Source organism: Canis lupus, chromosome 36 (genome assembly GCF_011100685.1).
Source record: "Canis lupus familiaris isolate Mischka breed German Shepherd chromosome 36, alternate assembly UU_Cfam_GSD_1.0, whole genome shotgun sequence".
Classification (NCBI taxonomy): domain Eukaryota; kingdom Metazoa; phylum Chordata; class Mammalia; order Carnivora; family Canidae; genus Canis; species Canis lupus.
In genome coordinates, this window is record NC_049257.1 from 11,348,794 (window position 1) to 11,369,570 (window position 20,777).

At 35.7% G+C, this 20,777-nt stretch overlaps 1 protein-coding gene across 2 annotated transcripts in view; it reads right to left on the reverse strand.

Annotated features, from left to right (window-relative positions):
• TTC21B (tetratricopeptide repeat domain 21B) overlaps positions 1–20,777 on the reverse strand; it is a 77,900-nt gene that overhangs the window by 38,827 nt on the left and 18,296 nt on the right. For both annotated transcript variants that reach the window (XM_038584706.1, XM_038584705.1), the window contains exons 8-18: positions 19,419–19,517; positions 17,548–17,740; positions 16,810–16,907; positions 16,291–16,491; positions 12,326–12,455; positions 8,836–8,993; positions 7,169–7,393; positions 5,399–5,637; positions 3,799–3,871; positions 3,217–3,327; positions 2,145–2,283 (exon numbers count right to left, since the gene is read on the reverse strand). In XM_038584706.1, coding sequence (XP_038440634.1) covers positions 2,145–2,283; positions 3,217–3,327; positions 3,799–3,871; positions 5,399–5,637; positions 7,169–7,393; positions 8,836–8,993; positions 12,326–12,455; positions 16,291–16,491; positions 16,810–16,907; positions 17,548–17,740; positions 19,419–19,517 — 1,666 coding nt within the window. The remainder of the gene's footprint in view (positions 1–2,144; positions 2,284–3,216; positions 3,328–3,798; positions 3,872–5,398; positions 5,638–7,168; positions 7,394–8,835; positions 8,994–12,325; positions 12,456–16,290; positions 16,492–16,809; positions 16,908–17,547; positions 17,741–19,418; positions 19,518–20,777) is intronic.

The window sequence follows — 20,777 nt, forward strand, 5'->3', positions numbered from 1 at the left end:
GAAGCAGTCATACATATAAATAAGTTTATTATATGATAAAAGTGGCATTTCGATAAATGGCACTGAAATAAAATTGTTCTCAATTTGGCAAACTATATAGTAAAAACTGTATATGGATTAAAGCACAAAAATTAGAGTTCTACAAAAATTCCAGAAAAATCTAAAAGAATATTTTTACAATGTTAGGATGAGGGAATTTTTTTTTTTTTCTGAGCATGATAGGAAATTTGGGACTCAAAAAAAGAAAAGATTAGTATATGTGATAATTAAGTATTCTATCTGACTGAGGAAATGAATTCAATTGAAAAAACAGAACAAAAGGATAGGCTGGAAGAAGATGTCTGCAAATGAGTAACAGGTAACAGACGATGAATCAGAGGTTCAGGGTCGAAGACAAAGGATATGAACAAAAACATCCCAGAAGAAAATGTGACCTACAGACACAAAATGATGCCTAACCTCATAACCATCAAAGAAATGCAAATTAAAATGGTTTTCCCCACTATGAGCAATACTACCCAATGACAGGCCATGGTAGAAAGAACCGTGGGGCATATAACTCAATTCTAGGAAGCACACAGAGGTATGTAAACAAGGGCCCGGTCTCAGTACAGCCTCTAACTTCTTCAATCTAACTGTCTATCAACAGGGGACTTGTCAAATAAATCATGACATCAACATAGGGTAGAATGCTGTACCTGTGCTAAAGAAAATAAGGAAAGCTACATTTACCAATAATAGAAGCTATTAAGCGAAAAATGCCTACTGCAGATGGGTAGTATAATATGATCCCATTTTGGAAGGAAAAGCATGGTATGTAATTATGTGAGAGAGAGAGACAAAGAGGCAAGGTGGAGACATTAATTAGGATGATACACAAGGTAAATATGGTTTTGTCTGGAGAGTGGGGTAACAACTTTCATTTACTTCTATAATCTTTAAATTCTGACAATGAGTAAGCGCTAGATTTTATTTTAAAAATAAAGATCTTTAAAAAGCAAATTTGCACAAACTTGTAAGAAGGCAATTTATAAATTGCCAGTTAAGTTTTAAATCCACACAGTTTCTGACTTAGCATCTTGCTCTTAAGAAATATAAGCAAGTACATAACAACTAATGAGCTAGAAGGATATTTACTGGAACACAGTTTAAATCAAAAGAATGGAAAATCAACTAAATGCCCAATAACTGAAGGAAAGTATAAAAACACTTTGGAGTTCTAGAATATTACGACATCATTAGAATGATATGAAATGTACTAACATCAAACTATATCTGGGACATGTTGTCTGTGAAAAAGGTACAGAATGGGAAGAACAATACATTTGAAAGAAAAGTTATGCATACTGCACTTACATATTTACATATACACTAAAACACAAAAATGGTTGCCTCTAGAGGACAGTTTGAGAATAGGCAAGTAGAATTTACAGGAGAAATTGGGGACTTACATATTATACTCTTTTAGAGTGTTGAATTTTTTAAAAAACCTTAAAGAGGAGTAAAGATTACAAAATGTTTACTTGATGTATAAAAACATCAGATGGGGGATCCCTGGGTGGCTCAGTGGTTTGGTGCCTGCCTTTGGCCCAGGGCGTGATCCTGGAGTCACGGGATCGAGTCCCACATCAGGCTCCCAGCATGGAGCCTGCTTCTCCCTCCTCCTGTGTCTCTGCCCCTCTCTTTCTCTCTCTCTCTCTCTATCATAAATAAATAAATCTTAAAAAAAAAAACAACTTTAAAAACATCAGATGTAGTTACAATTTATTTATTTATCTATCTATCTATCTATCTATCTATCTATCTATCTATCTATATTTATTTATTTATTTGTTGTGTGTGTGTGTGTGTGTGTTGGTAGATGCAATTTAAAGAAAATTCCCTTTATGTCATTTTGGAAAGTAAAGTATCCTTCCATCCTAAACAGCTAACAGAATTAGCTGTTTCATATATCTGTTTAGATTAGATTATTGAAATATCTTATTTTAGTGGAGTGACATGTTCATAAATGAAATAATCAACCTCACATATATATAAAACTGAGAATACGAATACACATTTATATAATATAAAAATAAAATAGATCTGACATATCAGGTATGGTACATTGTTTTTTTTTTTCCAAATCAGAAAGACTTTCATACCAGGTTCACGAGCTAGAGCATGTTGAAGAACTTTTTCTGCTTTGTCATACCATTTCAATTTTAATAAAAGCTCAGCCAGGTCACAGCAAAGGTAATTTTGTTGTCCACTTTTCAGAGCAGCTTCATAGTAAGTAATTGCCTAAACAAAAAGCATTTCAGTTAGGAAAATAAGGCAATGAGAATTGTGTTAAGCACTGATATTTTAGACATTCTATACTTAAAGCATATAGAAATTGGAAATACCCGAGGAGAAGCTTAGGCATGTACCTATTAGTTAAGCATACATTTTTCTTAGACAATCAAACATCACACAAGGCAACTAGCATTTCTTATGAAATGCAGCTGATGAAAAGTGTTGGGTGAATTTTTTTCTTTTTTTTAAAGATCTTATTTATTTGAGAGATTGAGAGTAAGCGAGTGAGAGAGAGCATTAGTGGGGAGAGGGGCAGAGGGAAAAGAAGTAGACTCCTTGCTGAGCAGGGAGCCAGACACAGTGCTCAATCCAGGGACTCTGGGACCATGGCCCGAGCTGAAGGCAGATGTCTAACCGACTGGGCCACCCAGGTGCCCCTAGGTGAAAAATTTTTTTTTACTAGTTTTTTTCTAGTGGCCAGCGAACTTTATGAATGCAAATACTCTACTAGTCGTTGTATATATGTTTAATAGTACCAGGAAAAGAATAAGAATGTAACAACTAAAGGAAAATCCACTATCCCCACTAGAGGGCCGGTATAGCGCACAGCTTACCAAAACTGGTTCAACAGAAAGGACATCTATCATGCTTTGTCATATAATGAAAACGATGTAACCAGAGCAACTTCCTCATAATTGATTGGTTGCAGGGTTTAGGGTTAGGTTGCAGAAGTAAATTTTAGGGTCCAAAGAGTCTTTGTAAAATGCAGCGATGAAGAGACACTGAGAAAGTCTTTAACATAAATTCCAGTTTGTGAATATAAATTTGGAGTTTACAACCATCAAGATATAAAACAGTGTTTGCTGAAGACTTCTCACAGAGCAGGGCTTGAAACATTTCATCCAATACACATATATTTCAAACACGTAAAGTACTTACCTTTGCATAGTTGTGAGTTTTGACAAGTGCTTTCCCAATTTTGCTTGCCAGTGTTCCATCTTTGGGATTCTGATTTAATGCTTGCTCATACGCTACTATGGCTTCTTCGGGCTAATGTTGGCAGATACAAAAAATAAGCAATGAATAAACAGCTGAGCTGGATCCCACTAAAGGGCAACATTTCTATAATTGAGTTCTATCCCTGGAGTATTCACTCAGTGAGACAAATAAAGCACATAGTTAAGTCTAGACACAACAATTTTAGAGAGGTGACAGTCACTAGTGTTACGTGTAACTCATTAGTAAACACTTTTCTAGCCAGTAGCTCTCTTCATTCTTCTGCTTACAAGAAACTCTTGGTTCTGATACCATCTCTATTTCAAATGATAGTGCTGAATTACTGGATCTCAATTTGAAAACAATAACTATATCGTAATGCTTATCTCCATTTTACTGTGATGACTGGATCATTAAATATTAAATAACATTTAATATTTAATAGAATATGAAGCTAATCACAATAAAAAGAGTTTTGATGTTTTTTTTAAAAAAATCTGAGTTCAGTAGCATCAGAAATTTTACCTCTTGTATATTCATGTATGCATCACCAAGGAGAAGAAAAGAACGGGGGCTGGGCATTCTCTCAGCAATTTCTCTAGAAATCAGACCAGCTCTATTTAGTACACTGAATACAAATATCTTCTAAACCAATTAAATAAAAGATAAGCTCACTTATTTCAATTAACCAACAGCCTTTAGAGTCCCTTCTATAGTACCAACAGTGTAACACTGTAGAAGAAAAAACAACCCACCTGTACCCACACCCAGATTGTTTATGCTAGATCAACCTTTTTTTCATTGAGTCTTTCCATTTTCTGAAATGCAGGTAACGAGTACTGGTAGACAATAAACATATAAATTCTCACTACACAGAAATAGATTATTTGTAATGATGTGAAATGATGTGGGAGTGAAAGCACAAAGCTATGATGTGATGCTATTGTAACATACACTTTCTCATTCAACTGGTCCGAAAACTATATGAGAAGTATAATTTTATAGATGATGCTAAAGAATTGAAGTCTACAACTAATGTGTCAGATCTTCCTGAAAGCCTATGCTTTTAACTATGATATTATAGAGCATCCAAAACAAATATCATGAGATGACGGCGCTGATCTTTGGGAAACATCATAGAAAATATGGTCTAGGATCTCCAGTTCACTCATCTATACATGGGATGCTGCTCAGTTTCTTTGAATCACTCAGCAACCACAAAGAACCAGAGCAGCTTTCCACATTTTGATATTTACATAATATAGATGAACCTATAACTCACCAGCATTCTGCTCTGTTCGCAACAGATAAAAATGCTGATTTTCTCTTACATAAAAGTGTGCGCTTGTATGTTTATCTTTTTGTCTGGGGAGAAAAGTAAGAGCAACCTGTGGAGTGTGTGTGTATGTGTGTGTGTGTGTGTGTGTGCTGTGCATCCCAATAATTCCTAAGGGTACCAGGCATGACACAGCTTTTTTTTTTTTTTTTTAATTTTTTATTTATTTATGATAGGCACACAGTGAGAGAGAGAGAGGCAGAGACACAGGCAGAGGGAGAAGCAGGCCCCATGCACCGGGAGCCTGACGTGGGATTCGATCCCGGGTCTCCAGGATCGCGCCCTGGGCCAAAGGCAGGCGCCAAACCGCTGCGCCACCCAGGGATCCCTGACACAGCTTTTAAAGTCCCTGCCCTTTCACCAAGGAAAATTTGGAATCCATGACCTTGGTGTATACTAAGCCATAGTTTTCTATTGCTGTTATGCTGAGCACTGAAAATGACCCTGAATTGTGACATCACACAGCTTTCTTAAGCTATTAAAATACATGTAACTGTTGCTCTTGCCCAACCCAAACAGGAAGATTTAAGGTCTAGAAATAACATCTAATGAAGGAGGACAGCTAAGAACCCTGAGTAAGCCACAGTCTGAAATAATTATTATCACTACGATTTATGTCTTTAGGGAGAGTGAGTTACTTGGTTAATGTGATTGTAGTTGGTAGTAGAACACGTTAAGGAAGCGGTCAATCAAATATCTGTAAAGCAGTTAAAAGGAAGAAAAAATTAAATTTGGGGATTAATTTTAAGAAGTGTGTCAAAATACAGTGGGTTAAAAATAACCATTTACCTATAACAAGAAATATATAGCATTTTCTCTTTTCTATGCTTCAGATAAATATCTGCCATTTTCTCTTTGGCCTCTATGAAATAAGGCTGTTCAGCTGTAACATTCCGAAGCATGCTTAAAGCTCGCTCAACATCTCCTTGGGTCAGAGCCAAGTCTGCATTAGCAATGGTAACACGTAATTCTTCAGATGTCCCAGAAAATTCATGGATGGCATCTTGTAAAACTTTTGCTGCCTCGTGCTGTAAAGATAAAAGTTAAAATAACACTCTTTCAAAATATTCAACAAGTTCCATTGGAAATGGAGCTTTTCTCCTGACCCAGAATGAACAATAAGTGCTAGCTAGCACAGTTAGGATATTCATGAAATATTGACAGATTTTTAAAAAGTACAAAAACTTTAAAGCCCAAGACTAAATTCAGATGACGGTATAAATGTCACTCAGCTGGAAAAGTGTTTTTATGACTAGGACAATGGCAGTGGCTACACAAGAGCTGTGGCTACGGCAATTTAAGAAGAGTTTACTTTGCATCCAGCATCATATTCGTGCATTTAATTCTCACAGGGATCCTCTGAAGTAGTTACTATCATTATCTCCACCTTGCAGTAAGGAAATTGAAATTGAGAGAGTTAAGAACAAATGGCAGACTCAGAATCCAAACTCAGGCAGCCTGACCCCAGAGCCTAAACTCTCAGCCATGTTCACTACTGCCTCCTTGAAAGGATCCAGTCCACAATCATCCCCTGTACCCAATGGCTCTTCACTAAGTAGCAGATTACTTTTTTCCTTAGGGCAGGATCTCATTTCTGTTAGGCCTCAGCTCAATACATTACCTCATTTCCAAATCTGTACCTCAATGAATCTAAAATGTCACTTACGATTCATCTCTAAGACATTCTGATTTCAGAAACGGTAACGTGGGGAAAAAAAGTGTATTTTAGAATCAGCTATCTATGGGAGAATTGGTTCTTCTTAAATATATATTTATGTTAATATATTAGTGAAATGGAAATTATTCAGAGATTTGGCAAGTATCTAGACACAGCCTTCTTAATTTCTACTAAAATATGAAAATAACTGATGAGCAACTATTACAATCTAAGAAACAGATATGATGTGAAGTTCCTCATTACTACAAGGCTTTAACTCTTCACTCAGAAGTGCATGCTTGCTTGCTTGCTATTTATTATTACATTATATTGCTATATTATACTATTATATATATTATTTTAAGTATTTGATTTTATGATCATCCTCTGAGTTTACCAAAGCTGCATTCATCGAGTGGTTCTTCTGTTCTCAACTGTTAGAATTTTAGGCTCGTATTATCACTGGATTCCAGGAGTACTTGTGTGTTTGTGTGTGTGTGTGTGTGTGAATCTTTTCAGGAGTCCACAGAATGATAACCATGTTATATTATTACCTCTTATGATAGCCAAGGTCATCAAATATTATATTACTATACACATTATATACATTATATTAATATTTTTTATGGTACATATTAAGTTATATTCCTGTTCTTACTATATTATACATATAATACTATATTGCCTGGTAGCTAATGAAAGTACATGGATACCTAAGGTCATCCAGGTGCAAATTATGTTTAACCTGCAGAAAGGGCATGATTTGGCACCAAGTGAGAAATAAATTTTCTAAGCTTTACCAGTTGGGCAAGAAAATAATTTCAGCTTTTTCATTTCCCACTAACATACATACTTGTAAAACAAAGTTCAGAGCTGAACCACTGAATTAAAATCTGACTTACCTGTTCTCCATTTAAGCGGTGGACCTCTACCAACTCAAGAAAGATTGATAAACGATGGTTTGCATCAACTTCGGTTTTTCTGTATTTTGATTTTGAAGAAGATCCAATTCTCCTCATTCCTGGTAAACTCATGGCCATATGCAGAGTTTTAATTGCTTCTGCTATTTCTCCCATTTTCTTTTGTGACTGAGCTTTTATCAAATGATATAAAGGGTATTCCCTCACCTGAAAAAATAATATTCAGAAATACTTCCTTAGAGTACTTACAACACCAACACATAATTTACAATCCACCAAGCATTAAAATCCCTGAGGATAGCCTATACATGAGGTCTATTTCTGTCCTTTTATTAACTTTCTGATCATTTATTGTATTAAATCAGATTCAGGCAATCTGCCACTACCTAGCATCTTCCTGGATAACAGATAAGGTCATTAAGGGCTTTTACCATGATAGAAGAGAAAATACAAAAAAACTTGTAAAGCTACCAAATATATTCTAAGAAATTTAGTTTTCAGGAAAGGAATTTATCTGGGACTTCTAGTAGCAATAATATAGTCATTAGATTTCCAGAAATACATTTTTTCCCTTTAATTTTTAATTTTAAGATTAAGATTGAAAATCTCAGAACACTTTAGCAAACTTGGTTTTACCCTCTGATATTACTCTGAAATACTTAGTAATGAAGCTTCTGTCTTTATTTTGGCTATCAAGTGTATCAAGAAAAAAATATGAAAATGACAAAATGAACGAAGGAGTCAAAGGCAGGAGATAATCCAGAATGAGGTGATATGGTAGCCATGTAATGTCTAGGATGGCTACAATCATCCTTAAGGTCATGGCTGTAAGCCTTAGGTAGGCATCACATTTTCTGGTGAGCTTTGTGTAAATTCTCATGCTTCTGTTCTCTCGGAGATTTAGATCCACTGGGATGGGATACTGGCACTGGGATTGCAAGTGCCACTAGTCTTGAGAACTACCGACCTAAGAAGCAGGCACTATCTTCTGCAAATCCTGAATTGTCCAGTCCACAGAAGGGCCCAAAGCAAAAGTTTGAGAAGCTCTTCCATGACTCTAGGTAGTTCAGGAAGCACCTGAACCTATGATTTTCCCTAATGATATGGGATGTAACACAGAATATCCTGGATAGAAATCTAATGTGTTTACATCCTCAAACCAAATATGAACTTTCAAAATGCTAGGTGCTCTTTGATGATGACTCTAAAAAGTTATTAGAACCCACAATCCAAGACAGAAACAAGCAATAAAACAGAGTTCTTACACATGAAAATATTTGGCATAATGCTCTATAGTTTACAATCATCTTTATATACATCCATTACCACATTTAATGCCTACTATAACTGTAGGGTGTTATTATATGAATTTTATAGAGAAGAAAACAGGTTCGGGGGGGGGGGAGAGAAGTGGGAAAACCAGACACTGACCCCCCAGGCCTTGTCTCCAAATCCATACAGCTTTTTAATTACACCACAGCTGCCTCCACTTTTTCTCCCACTGTTTGTGAATCCAAACTTTTTTCCATTAAAAATGCATTTATTAGCAAAACATTATAGGCAAAAATACAGAACAGCTGCATATGTAAACACTTGCTAAAGGTTCAAAAGGGTAATATGTCTTATCCATCTGAATGTGGAATACTTACCTTAAAATTATAGCTCAAACAAAGTTCAAGTGACTGAGAACACAATTTGAATTTTTCCTGAGACAAATAAACCTGAGCTATCAGGAGATGAGCATCTGCATAAGAAGGACTGTGTTCTAGGCAATGCTGCAGGTTATTGTAAGCTGCTTCAATGTCACCTAACAAGAGAAACAAAGCATTATAATTCATATGGTTGAAAGATTAGAGATGTGAGAGAGAAGAGGGACATGAGTAGTTTATATAGTTCCAGTGTTTAAACCTAAAGTCCTCTATTCATAAGGCAGTGACGTAACCCCTACCTGCCCCAAGTAGCCTCTTTCCGGTCTTCATGAAAAGAATATACCTGTAAGTCAGACCAGTCATAAGGAGCAAATCAGGGAAAGCTGTGAAAGGATCAATCATCATCACTACTGAGAGGACTATAAATATAAATATTCTATTTATGTATAAATATAATATAAAGGACTATAAATGTACCTTTATTTTCCCGATCAAAAACCTTTTTACTTACAAATTCATTACAGTAAGTTTTGTGAAACACAGACATTTAAGTGGCTAGAGTTCTGTACTATCATTTATATTAACAAAGAGGACATAGTCTTATAATTATCCTTGGCCAGAAATTTACCATTGTATAAAAACCAAAAAAGCATAAGGATATATTCCAGACATTCAGAAATATGAGCTATTGACTTAATATGCCTTTAAATGCCAACTGTAATAGCCCATGTTTTGGACACACGTCATCTGTATATCTGGGAGTCGTAGGTGGAAGAAATGATAAAAATTAAAGTGACAGGGATGGTGAATTTGTTCAGCTTGGGCTGGGAGATGGGGTAGAAAGAGGCTCTTCAGAGAAAGAAGAGCATAAACTCTAGGTCCTAGAAGAACTTCCTAGTGATGTAACCCACAGCAATCTGCCTAAAACCATCTCAGACTGGCGTTCAGTAGACATAGAGCCCAGCTCCCCATTCAACCTTGCTAGAAGCACTGGGGAGGAACAGACCCTAAATTACTCTCTGTTCCATTACATTCCTCAATCTCACCTGATATTTCAATAGACCAAACAAGGTTTACAGTTAGGGCTTCCAGTTCTCAAAGGCCCAACCAACCAATGACTGAGTCCATTTAAACAGAAAACAGTTGTCTGAGACAGAGGATTAAGACAGAGGATTGGGCTGAGGCTGCATAATACTTATTAAACAGAGTATCAAAATTTGCCAATCAACTATCAACATATTAAATAATACTGGATTCTTTTTAGTCATGATACAACCTAACACTCAAGAACTGAACAGGTGGAAAAGGAAACAGGAAGGTTAAGTGTAATAAATTGGTGTGCAAATTACCACCCCCATGTTCTTTTATGAGGAAGAGGATTAAGGAGATAACCTGAAGGTTACTGCTAAGGGGGAAAGTATAGAGGAAAAGAATCAGAGTTTAAAAATAGGAGACTGAAGAATATGAAGACTGTATGAGTAATTGAGATCAGAATTTTTGTTTCTTTTAAGGGTGATGGAGGGGGAAAGATGTGTGGTTAGTATTTAGAAGGTCACTACATACTTAAAAATGAGAAATGGGTAATCACTGTTGTAGAAAATAGCCATATAAACAACACATCAACATCACATTTTTATCTAAGAGTAGCCCAATTTCCCTTAAGAGAAAAATGAAAGAACATTGCTGTCCTGCATGTATGTCTTTGTTACAGCCCTACGTAACACAGAATTTAGCTGGCCTTTGTCCCAGGTTCCTGGGAGAATTTCCTGAGTGAGAGGAGCATTTTTGCCGTTTGAGGTTGGCTCTGATCATTTACGTAAGTGAAAAGATGAATGGTAAGCCCTAGATAGCTTATGTTAAGAATGTGACTCAATGGGGACTAGCCATGCCAGAAAGACCAACCATGTAGAGGGTTGGGGCCTGAACCACATGCTATCTACCCGAACTGGGGAGCAGGACCCTGGGGATCAATCATGTGCCCAATGATTCAATCCATGCCTATATACTGAATCTCTACTAAAAACTCTAAGCCTGGGGTGAGCTTCCCTGGTTGTTAATGCTCTCTATGTAGTGTCATATACAGTTGTGCTGGAGAGTTGATGTGTACTGACTCTATAGACAGTGAACAACGGCAGCTTCACATTTGGGACCCTCCTAGGGCTTTGCCCTGTGCATCTCTCCCTTTTGCTGGTTTGGATTAGTATCCTTCTGCTATACTACAACTCTAATTGTAAATAGTGATTTCCTGAGTTCTAGGAGTCATTCTAGTGACTTTGAATGTGAGGGGTCATAGAAACCCCAAATTTGTAGTCAGCTAGTCAGAAGTTCATATGGCCTTGGCAATTGGCAACCCCAGAACTTGCGGCTCCTCTCTGCGCCCTTAGCCTATGAACTCTGGTCCAATTCCAGGTAGTTCTGGGTTGGAAGTCATTGCAGTTGCCATCTTATCAGGATACTGCTATTCGGACATATGCCAGCACTATTTCAAATGAATCAACGCTGCTGTTTTTAAAAATGGGGTCAACATACAAGACTTTCATTTCCAGAGACTTTGGCAATTAAGAATTAACTATATTGAGACTGATTTTTATCAATTTTCAAAATAACAGATGTCCAATAGATTAATCACAGAACTCAAAGTCCCAGTTTAATTACCTAGTAGATAATACCATTTCAACTGAAAGGAAAGTAGGAATACCACGTGGCTCAACAGAACCTAACCAGAAGAAGGTAGTAGAGAGCCATTTTACAACTAGAGGTTTTTTATTGATACAAGCTTTTAAGATCATCTAGGTTTTTTTTCTAACAGTTAAAATCGAGGTCCAAAAACTTAGCAAAGTCAATCTTTTCATTCTCTCCATTACATATAAGAAATAGTTGTTTAGGATGATACTTTATCTTTTTGGATGATACTTTTAAATTGGCTTCTACCCCTTATGATTTTACACACTTAATTTACTTTGTGTGGCATTCATCTAGAAAAGGTACATAAATATAAGCCCCAAAGGTTGGTCTATTATGTAACAGTCGCACGCATGTTTGTGTCCTAAAAGACTAAGGTTATATATCTGGAATTAATTTTTTAGCTATACATAATCACAGAAACTAGACAGGAATTAATCAATACATTTCACAAAGACCCAAAACCTGGTAAAACTTTGCATTTGGCTATGCCAATGAGTTACTAACTATAGACTAAAGACTATAAATTCTCATTGTCATCTAAGTATCACCTGACAGACTTTTTTGTGAGTGGTACAACTGCATTTCCCCAGCAATTCACTCAAACAACAAAAGTTTATAGTAATTTTTAAAGAATTAAATAGAAAAGATTATTATGCACTTTTATTTTGGATTAAAATGATTTATTTGTCCACAAGTAAAATGCATTTCATGGGACTTTTCTCCATATATGCTTAAGTTTATTTACCCTTGTTTTTGTCAACATCAGAATAAAAAGGTTTTTTTAAGTTTTTAAGGTATATCCTACCTGACAAATATTTCGCTTTTGCTATTAGGAAGACAGCTTGCTGAAGACCTGGTACAGTTCTTACTATAGTCTCCAGGACTGAGGTACAACGTTGGAGAAGTGGAGAAAGAGGTTGCCCAGGACTTGCAGGCTAAACAAAACAAATTAGCATATTATTTTATGCGTTTATTGTAGTATTGAGCTAAGAGTGAACACACGTATTAAATTTTAGTATAACTGGCAAAACTAGGTATTTTTCCAAAATTTCTGTTATTCCTTTTTGCACAGTATCTTTATTATACTGTAACTAATACTATGTTATCTCCCTGGGATCTATGAACAGATCATGTAAATAATGGCTTCTATTCAACAAAATAGTCATGAAATTATTACACAATTACTGATTTGATTAACACAAAAGGAGCATGTTTGTTCATTGTGAAGGAAACATATTCAAAGTAAAGATAATTGAGAAGCAGAATTTCTTGCTGGAATTGAGAGCCAAGGCAATGTGAATTCTAAGTGTAGACCTGTCTTGTGATTTATTCAGTTCAGTGACTTACATCACCCCCTGGAGTACCATAAAATTAGTTTCTAGAAAATTCTTTTCTTTCCCTCTAGTAGAAATCAGAAGGTAGATTTCTGTAGTACACTTCATGCGTGCTACACCGAGTATCTCATACCTGCACATTCTCTACTTTTCAACCTGGCACGCTGAAGCCCCACAAAAGTTTTTTTTTTTCTTTTTATTAATACGCAGTGAATATGATAACTTAATCAGTATTAGGACATATATTGTTTTAGTGGCTGTCTACCCAACCAAGCTGTACCCAATGAATACAAACTCACAAGCTACAAATGTGATCTTAAAGTTTAAGTGTCAAATCCTCCTTCTCTTGGCTTTGCCCTACCAATGCTGATTTCCTTATCTGTAAAGCAATCTTCCCCATTGTCCTCCTGCACCCCACAAATACAAATTGTTAGCTAGAGTATGGTCTCTTACTGTCAATCACTCTACAATGCGATGTTGTTTCTGACAAGAGAGTACCTCATCTCTTCACTACATTGAAGCACGAAAAAATGCACGCTCAAAAGGAATTTCAAAATATGACCAAGTGCCTAGAACACCTCAACTTCTTTAAATTTCCACAGCACTTTTAATCTAGTAATAAAATTGAGCATTCTATAATATCTTATACAACTCCATAGTAGTTTCACAGTTTGTTCTGCTTCTTTTACAGGGCTAGGATCTTTAATGTGCCTTGAAGATTGGAATTTTACATGTTTTCACACAGTAATGAATACAGAGTAAATTATTTTTTCAGTGTACTTGAAAACAGTGAAAGTATAGGTGATAGTGAGGTTAAGGTTCTTTGCCATCTGCTAAGAATTACTTATTGAAAAAATATTACTTTATTAGAGAACCATCATCATTTTTTACTGTAAACTTTCAGGGAGGTTGATTGTGGACAATCCCTAAGCTAACAGCTGTTTGATTAAAAAAAAAAAAATATATATATATATATATATATTATATATATATATGGGGCAAGGAACAGAGCTGGACAGACAAGTCTGTCTTTCCAATATTTCCCCATGAAAATGACATGATAAATGCTAATTAGGTGTCATCACGCTGACAAAGGTTATATTGTAGGAACACAGAATGTTTTGGACTAGGGACACAATTGGCACTTAACACATTGTTTCTTGCTCCACCTACAATTAATTTTTAGCATAGCTGCCAGGGAAATCCTTTTAAATTGCTGAGTCAGATCATGCTAGAAATCAAATTGAGGCCAGGGGACCAACAACAACAACCTCTAAGGCCCTACGTGGCCTGCTGTCCTCTGCTGTGACCTCCTCCTCACTCCATCCCGGTCACATTAGTCTCCATGAGTCCCTTTGGGCCGCTGTGCAACTGTTTCTGTGCCTGAGACAATCTACATCATATTTCTACCTGAACTCTTCAGGTTTTTGTTCACCTTTAAGCATCTCAATGAGGCCTAGCCAGACCATCTTACCTAAAATTACCAACCTCCGACCCATTCTGTTATTTTCCATTATATAACTGACTTGAATATATTATCTGTCTGCTCCTACTAGATATATATGCTTCGAGAGGGCAAAGGCTGTGGTTTACTCCTACACAACCACCTCCCCAGCTCCAAGCAGAGGCCTGGGTACTCTACAAGCATTTATTTTTTTATTTTATTTTATTTTTTTTATGATAGTCACAGAGAGAGAGAGAGAGAGGCAGAGAAGCAGGCTCCACGCACCAGGAGCCCGACATGGGATTCGATCCTGGGTCTCCAGGATCGCGCCCTGGGCCAAAGGCAGGCGCCAAACCGCTGCGCCACCCAGGGATCCCTCTACAAGCATTTATTGAGTGAATTCTGAAGGCTGCACAAATAGTGAAAAATGAATTCCAACTCTAAGCAACTGAAAACAGATCATAACAGGGGAGCCTGGGATCAATCTTAGGTGTTATTCCAGAAGGGTTAATTTATTTTTCTTTCTTTTCAAGTATTTATTTAAATTCTAGTTAGTTAACATTCTGTACAACAGGGTTTCAGGAACAGGATTTAGTGGTTCATCACTTACATGTAACACCCAATGCTCATCACAACAAGTGCCCTCCTTAATCCCCATCACCCATTTAGCCCATCCCCTGCCCATCTCCCTTCAGCAACTCCTCCATCTGTTCTCTATTCTTAAGAAGGGTTAATTTAAAACAGAAGATGAAAGTCTGGAAAAGGACATGGTGCTCAAAAAAGCAACATGGCTTCCCTAAAGAAAGGCCATTATCCTCATCCTTGTTAACACCTTTATGGAAGCTGTAAATCAGGGAAAATGCTAAGAAGACTATGCTTTTAACAATGAAGTATTTGATACTACCGTTATGATATTCCTGTGCCAAACCGTGAGCTGAGTATAGTAATGTTAAGGCGTCTGCTTACTGTCTGTAAGAAGAGTGCTAACGATCTACAAAAATTTCAACTGAAGTCTCTGATAGTAGAATAAAAGGATCCATTCTCAGTTCTACTCAGAGGTAGGTAAGGCAGATGGCAGATGACAATAAAGATCATATAAATAGATGATAATCAGGATCTAAAAGAATATGGTAACCTGGAGTTACAAGATGAATCTGAGGAGATAAAATTTCATAGGGATAAATATACAGTCTACATGTGGGTCCTAAATTATATGAATAATAGACCTAGGACTTACATCAACTATTAATTCAACAGGGGTCGATAATGAATCACAGAAAAAAGCTAGAGAAACATCCAGAATCAGGGAGGCAGAGGATCTGCCAAGGTCAAACCCGTATACGCAACAGCGCGTGAGCTGAGAGCTGACTAACAAAATGAAGGCTACCCTCAGGCTCATGACCAGGGTTCTAATTAAGTCACATAAAAAATAAATAGCTAAAAGCCTGGAATTGTTTGGGGGGGAACATGAAAACTAATTTCTAAAATCCAAAGGTCTGTTTTATGAATGAGGAATAATTCTTGCTTTGGCAAAGTAACAACTTGCTCTGTGCCACCTCAGAGAGCAGGACTACCAGGAAAAGGGTGAATTTTTTTTATAAGACAAAGTTGAGTCTGGCAACATAGGAACTACAGTGTAATAGTCATAGTCATACAGTAAGAACTGCATTTTTGAGTGTACTCAGAGGCTGGATGGGCATTTGACGTGGATGTTATGCAGCACATTCAAGTATCGCAAGCACATCTGAATTAAAAGACTTCTAATATTTTTTCTGAACTTAGGATTTTAAGACTTTATGAACTACGTGTGAATATTTGTAAACAAATACATTTAATATTTGATAGGAGTCAGTATAAATATTCTGATTTTAAAACTATTTCAACTAATACAGATACCAATACTGCCACTGTCAAATGCTGATACAATCTAACATGTGACACCGTGTAAATGATGTTGTAAATATTTTCACTGAAATTAAGTCCCAGAATTACCTGCATTGGACAGAAATTCAGATATTCTGTAATAATTTCCAGCAAGAAATCAGGATTTAGGCTCTCAAAATACTGTATGCCAAGTGGTAAATCTTCTAGCTGTGAAAAATGAGTGTCCAGAACATCGTTTAACAAATTAATAACTTCTTCTCGTGGTTTATTTTTCTTCATTGCAAGAATCGCACGTAAATAGGTTAATTCCTAGAAATTAAGTAGTTGTCATTAATTATCCCATTCAGTTGCAAAGCCGTTTATTTCTACTTATATTTCAAACGTATATGAAGTGCTATTTATGTGCAATATTTGTTCAAATTCAAGTATTAGCTTGGACAAACTTTTAGAATCTTACACGAGAATATTTAAAGTCTAATTATGCATGGAGGTAAGTTAGTAAATGCAATTATATATTAAAATTTGTATATATTAGTCCTTAAATCCATTACTAGTACTAAAATTTAAAATCTCGTATTTTATAAGCAGTAGCTAGGATCTACCATCTGATAAAATAAAACACTGTACCGGAGATTTTCCAATAGACTGCTGAATTTCACTAAGGAACTCTAGCTGCTGATCTGCGTCCTGTAACTGTCCTTCTATTAATTGACATCGGATAAACCCTAAAACCAAACAGGACAAAAATAGTCAAAGTCCACATCAATTCAGCCTTGTACACTTCAAACAATAAAACACATTTCCCCCATAATATATTAAAGTATTAATACATTATCATAAACTATAATACATTCAAGTAGTACTACCTCAGATTCTTAAAAAAGGAAAAAGAAGAAATGAAAAGAAAATGGGCAGCTTTGTACGCAAATTAAAATCAGGTAGTAAGAAATTCAGAATTTATAGGAACTATCGCATAAAAATATATTCTCTTAAGATATTATTTAAGAAATAAAGACTTTAGTTTTAAAGATCTGTGGGGGGCAGCCTGGGTGGCTCAGTGGTTTAGCTCCTGCCTTCAGCCCAGGGCCTGATCCTGGGGACCCGGGATTGAGTCCCACGTCGGGCTCCCTGCATGGAGCCTGCTTCTCCCTCTGCCTCTATCTCTGTCTCCTCTCTGTGTATTCTCATGAATAAATAAAATGTTTAAAAAAAAAAAAAAAAGATCCGTGGGGTATTTTTTCTATTGTGGATAATGAAGGACATTTTAATTTTAGAAATCCACAACATACATCTTTTTAACAGCAGGTATTAAAAGGAATTGTTACTTGCACCTATCTGAAGAACATTTATAAACAGCTGTCATACCAGCTAGCGCAGGAATATTAGTTTCATCAAGTGTTAGGGCCGTCTTATACCACTTCAGTGCCTCTTTAACTTTTCCTTGTAAAATCATTTGATATCCAAGTTCTGTAGCAAATTCTGATTGCTGAGGGGTTAAACTAAAAGCTCTTTCCAGTAATGTCTGAATTTTTTGAAGAATGAGTTGACTTCGCCCACACTAAAAAGAAAAAAGAAGTTTTAGACTAGAAAGTCAAACATTTCTACTCAGGTGGGAGGATTATTTTTTCCTAAAGATAACGGATTATTTGTATTTCATAGAAATAGACTTAAAATTATTTAATAATAAAAACCTAAAACTTCTCTATTTACTATCTAGACAGTACATACAGCAAGAAAGTTTATATCCCATCAGAATGAAAGTCCTAATGAGCAGTGCTTTTACACAATAGCTTTTTGAAAAGTATACTCTAATGATGTTGCTGCACAAGTATATTTTTTAGAACTGTCTCATGATTGTTTTACAAATTAGACAAGAAAATTGTTACTTTAAGTTTATATATATATGTGTGTTTTTATATATTTTTACACATATAAATCTATATTTATGTCTATATCTAAAACTACCTATCTATCTATAACTCTAATCAAAATACAGGACAAGGATTTGTTTTTCCCCTAAGGAGAAGGTACGCCACCAGGGAAAATATTTTAAAAGATCATATGTTAGAATTTTTGTGGAAAAAGCTTCAACTATGTTTCCAGAAATGGCAACTCTGCTAAAGGAAGTATGCAATGTCCTAACATAATAACTTTTAAGAGTAAAATACTAGGGCAGCCCCAGTGGCTCAGTGGTTTAGCGCTGCCTTGGGCCTGGGGTGTGATCCTGGAGATCCGGGATCAGGTCCCATGTCGGGCTCCCTGCATGGAGCCTGCTTCTCCCTCTGCCTATCTCTTTCTCTCTCTCTCTCTTTCTCTGTTTCTCTCATGAATAAATTAAAACTTTAAAAAAATTTAAACAATAAAAAAATAAAGATCCTTTCTTCCTTCAATTATATATTTAGTATTTTACCTACCTGTGTGTACTGTTTTCCTTATTTTTTTCCTAGTTTAATTAAGAACTTTCCAAACCTCTCATTCCTTGTATTGGTTTTGAAAGTCTCCTATTCCATTCCTGATTATCTTCTTATTGGATGTTGTAATAAAAACATTTCTTTACTATTGTACATTTTTTAAAAGAACAAGATCCCAACCAAAATTGTCTGTTACCCATGTTAAAACTTCTTTTCAAATACAATTGACCCTTGAATAATGCAGGGTAGGGTGCTATCACCCACATACCACCTCTTCCCTCACTGTTGAAAATCTGCATGCCCAAACACTTAATAGCCTACCACTAACCACATCTTCCTGATAACATAAACAGTCTACTAACACATATTTTGTATGTTATATTATATATTCTTACGATAAAGTTAGAGAAAAGAAAATCATATGAAAAATACTTTACAGTACTGTACTGTCTTGACTGAAAACACCTGCATTCAGTGGATTCACACAGTTCAAACCTGTGCTGTTCAAGGGTCGACTGTAGTTTCAAAAAACAAAAGAATAATCCTACTTATAAATCCTATGCTCTGAATAAAATAAATGACTTTCCATTTCCTTTGGAATTTCCCATTTCCCTATCCTTAAAGGCTCAACAAGCCTCCATGATGCCTTCTTGTGGTTGAAAATCATATCTCCTCTGAACTGACTTTTTAAGGAATGTATCACACACTTATATATGTATGATATTTTCATTCTGGGCGAAAGGCTCTTTGATACCTCAACCTTTGTGACTTATTTTATATTCCCAGCCACAGATAACAGAGCTGTTGCATATCAGGCACTCTTACAGTTCTGCTGAAGGCTAATGTGATCTTATAAAAAAGTTGACCATTCTGTGGTTCCATGGCATCCAATGCACTTTCTAAGTTTTCCAGCTTGGTGGCAGCCTAAAACAAAAGTATCAGGATAATTTTAAAACAAACTACGATAAAATGAATATATGACATATACACTAATAAATGTTAATATTAAAAAATCTTTGCTTTTATAAATTCCCTCTTGTCCAGTGAAATCTTCTATGCTGCGAAATGTATTAAAAGTTCTTTTAAAAAGTTCAAGAATTATGAATAAGGAATTGAGTTTTAAAATGTGTCTTTTACCATTTGCTTTGACGTGGATGGACCTGGAGGGTATTATGCTGAGTGAAATAAGTAAATCGGAAAAGGACAAACATTATATGGTCTCATTCATTTGGGAAATATAAAAATTAGTGAAAGGGAATAAAGGGAAAGGAGAGAAAATGAGTGAAAATATCAGTGAGGGAGACAAAACATGAGAGACACCTAACTCTGGGAAATGAACAAGGGGTAGTGGAAGGGGAGGTTGGCCGGGGGGCTGGGGTGACTGGGTGATGGGCACTGAGAGGGGCATGAGCACTGGGTGTTATGCTATATGTTGGCAAATTGAACTCCAATAAAAAAAATTTTAAATAAAATAAAATAAAATAATAAAAAATAAATAAAATAAAATAAAATAAAATAAAATAAAATAAAATAAAATAAAATAAAATATGTCTTTTAGGGGTCCCTGGCTTGCTTAGTCAGAAGAGCATGCAACTCTTGGTCTCAGGGTCATGAGTTCCCACTTTGGGTAGAGAAATTACTTAAATAAATAAAACTTAAAAAAAATAAAATAAAATAACCCTATGTGTTTTTAAAATATTTGTTATTGAATGGAAACCTTTGGGTAGGCAAAGATATCCATAATGCTCAATTAACTATATATGCCAAGATCCCTCTTCAATAATTACTTCATGACACACATGAGATATCCACAACAACATATAAACATTGGCATTATATGAGATCAGATTTTGGATTAACTATATAGTCTGGCTTATATTAAAATATTCTCTAGAACAGAAAAATCATTATGACACTGTAAGTAATTTTAATGCCTGGAAAATTTACTGAAGAGTTGCCCCTGGTAAAATTCCTCTAGTATTTACTGAAGAACTTCTTAGTTAGTTGTTGTCACATTTAACAATTTAACCAGACTAAACACAATTCAAATCTACTACTTGTTATACTACTATTTTGTGACACTGTTTGCTTCAGACTGGGTTTTGGCATTCCATAATGCAGTACATAATCACTACTAGAAAAATGTGTATCTTATTATAAGGTCCAGTGGGATGTCATCCTAAG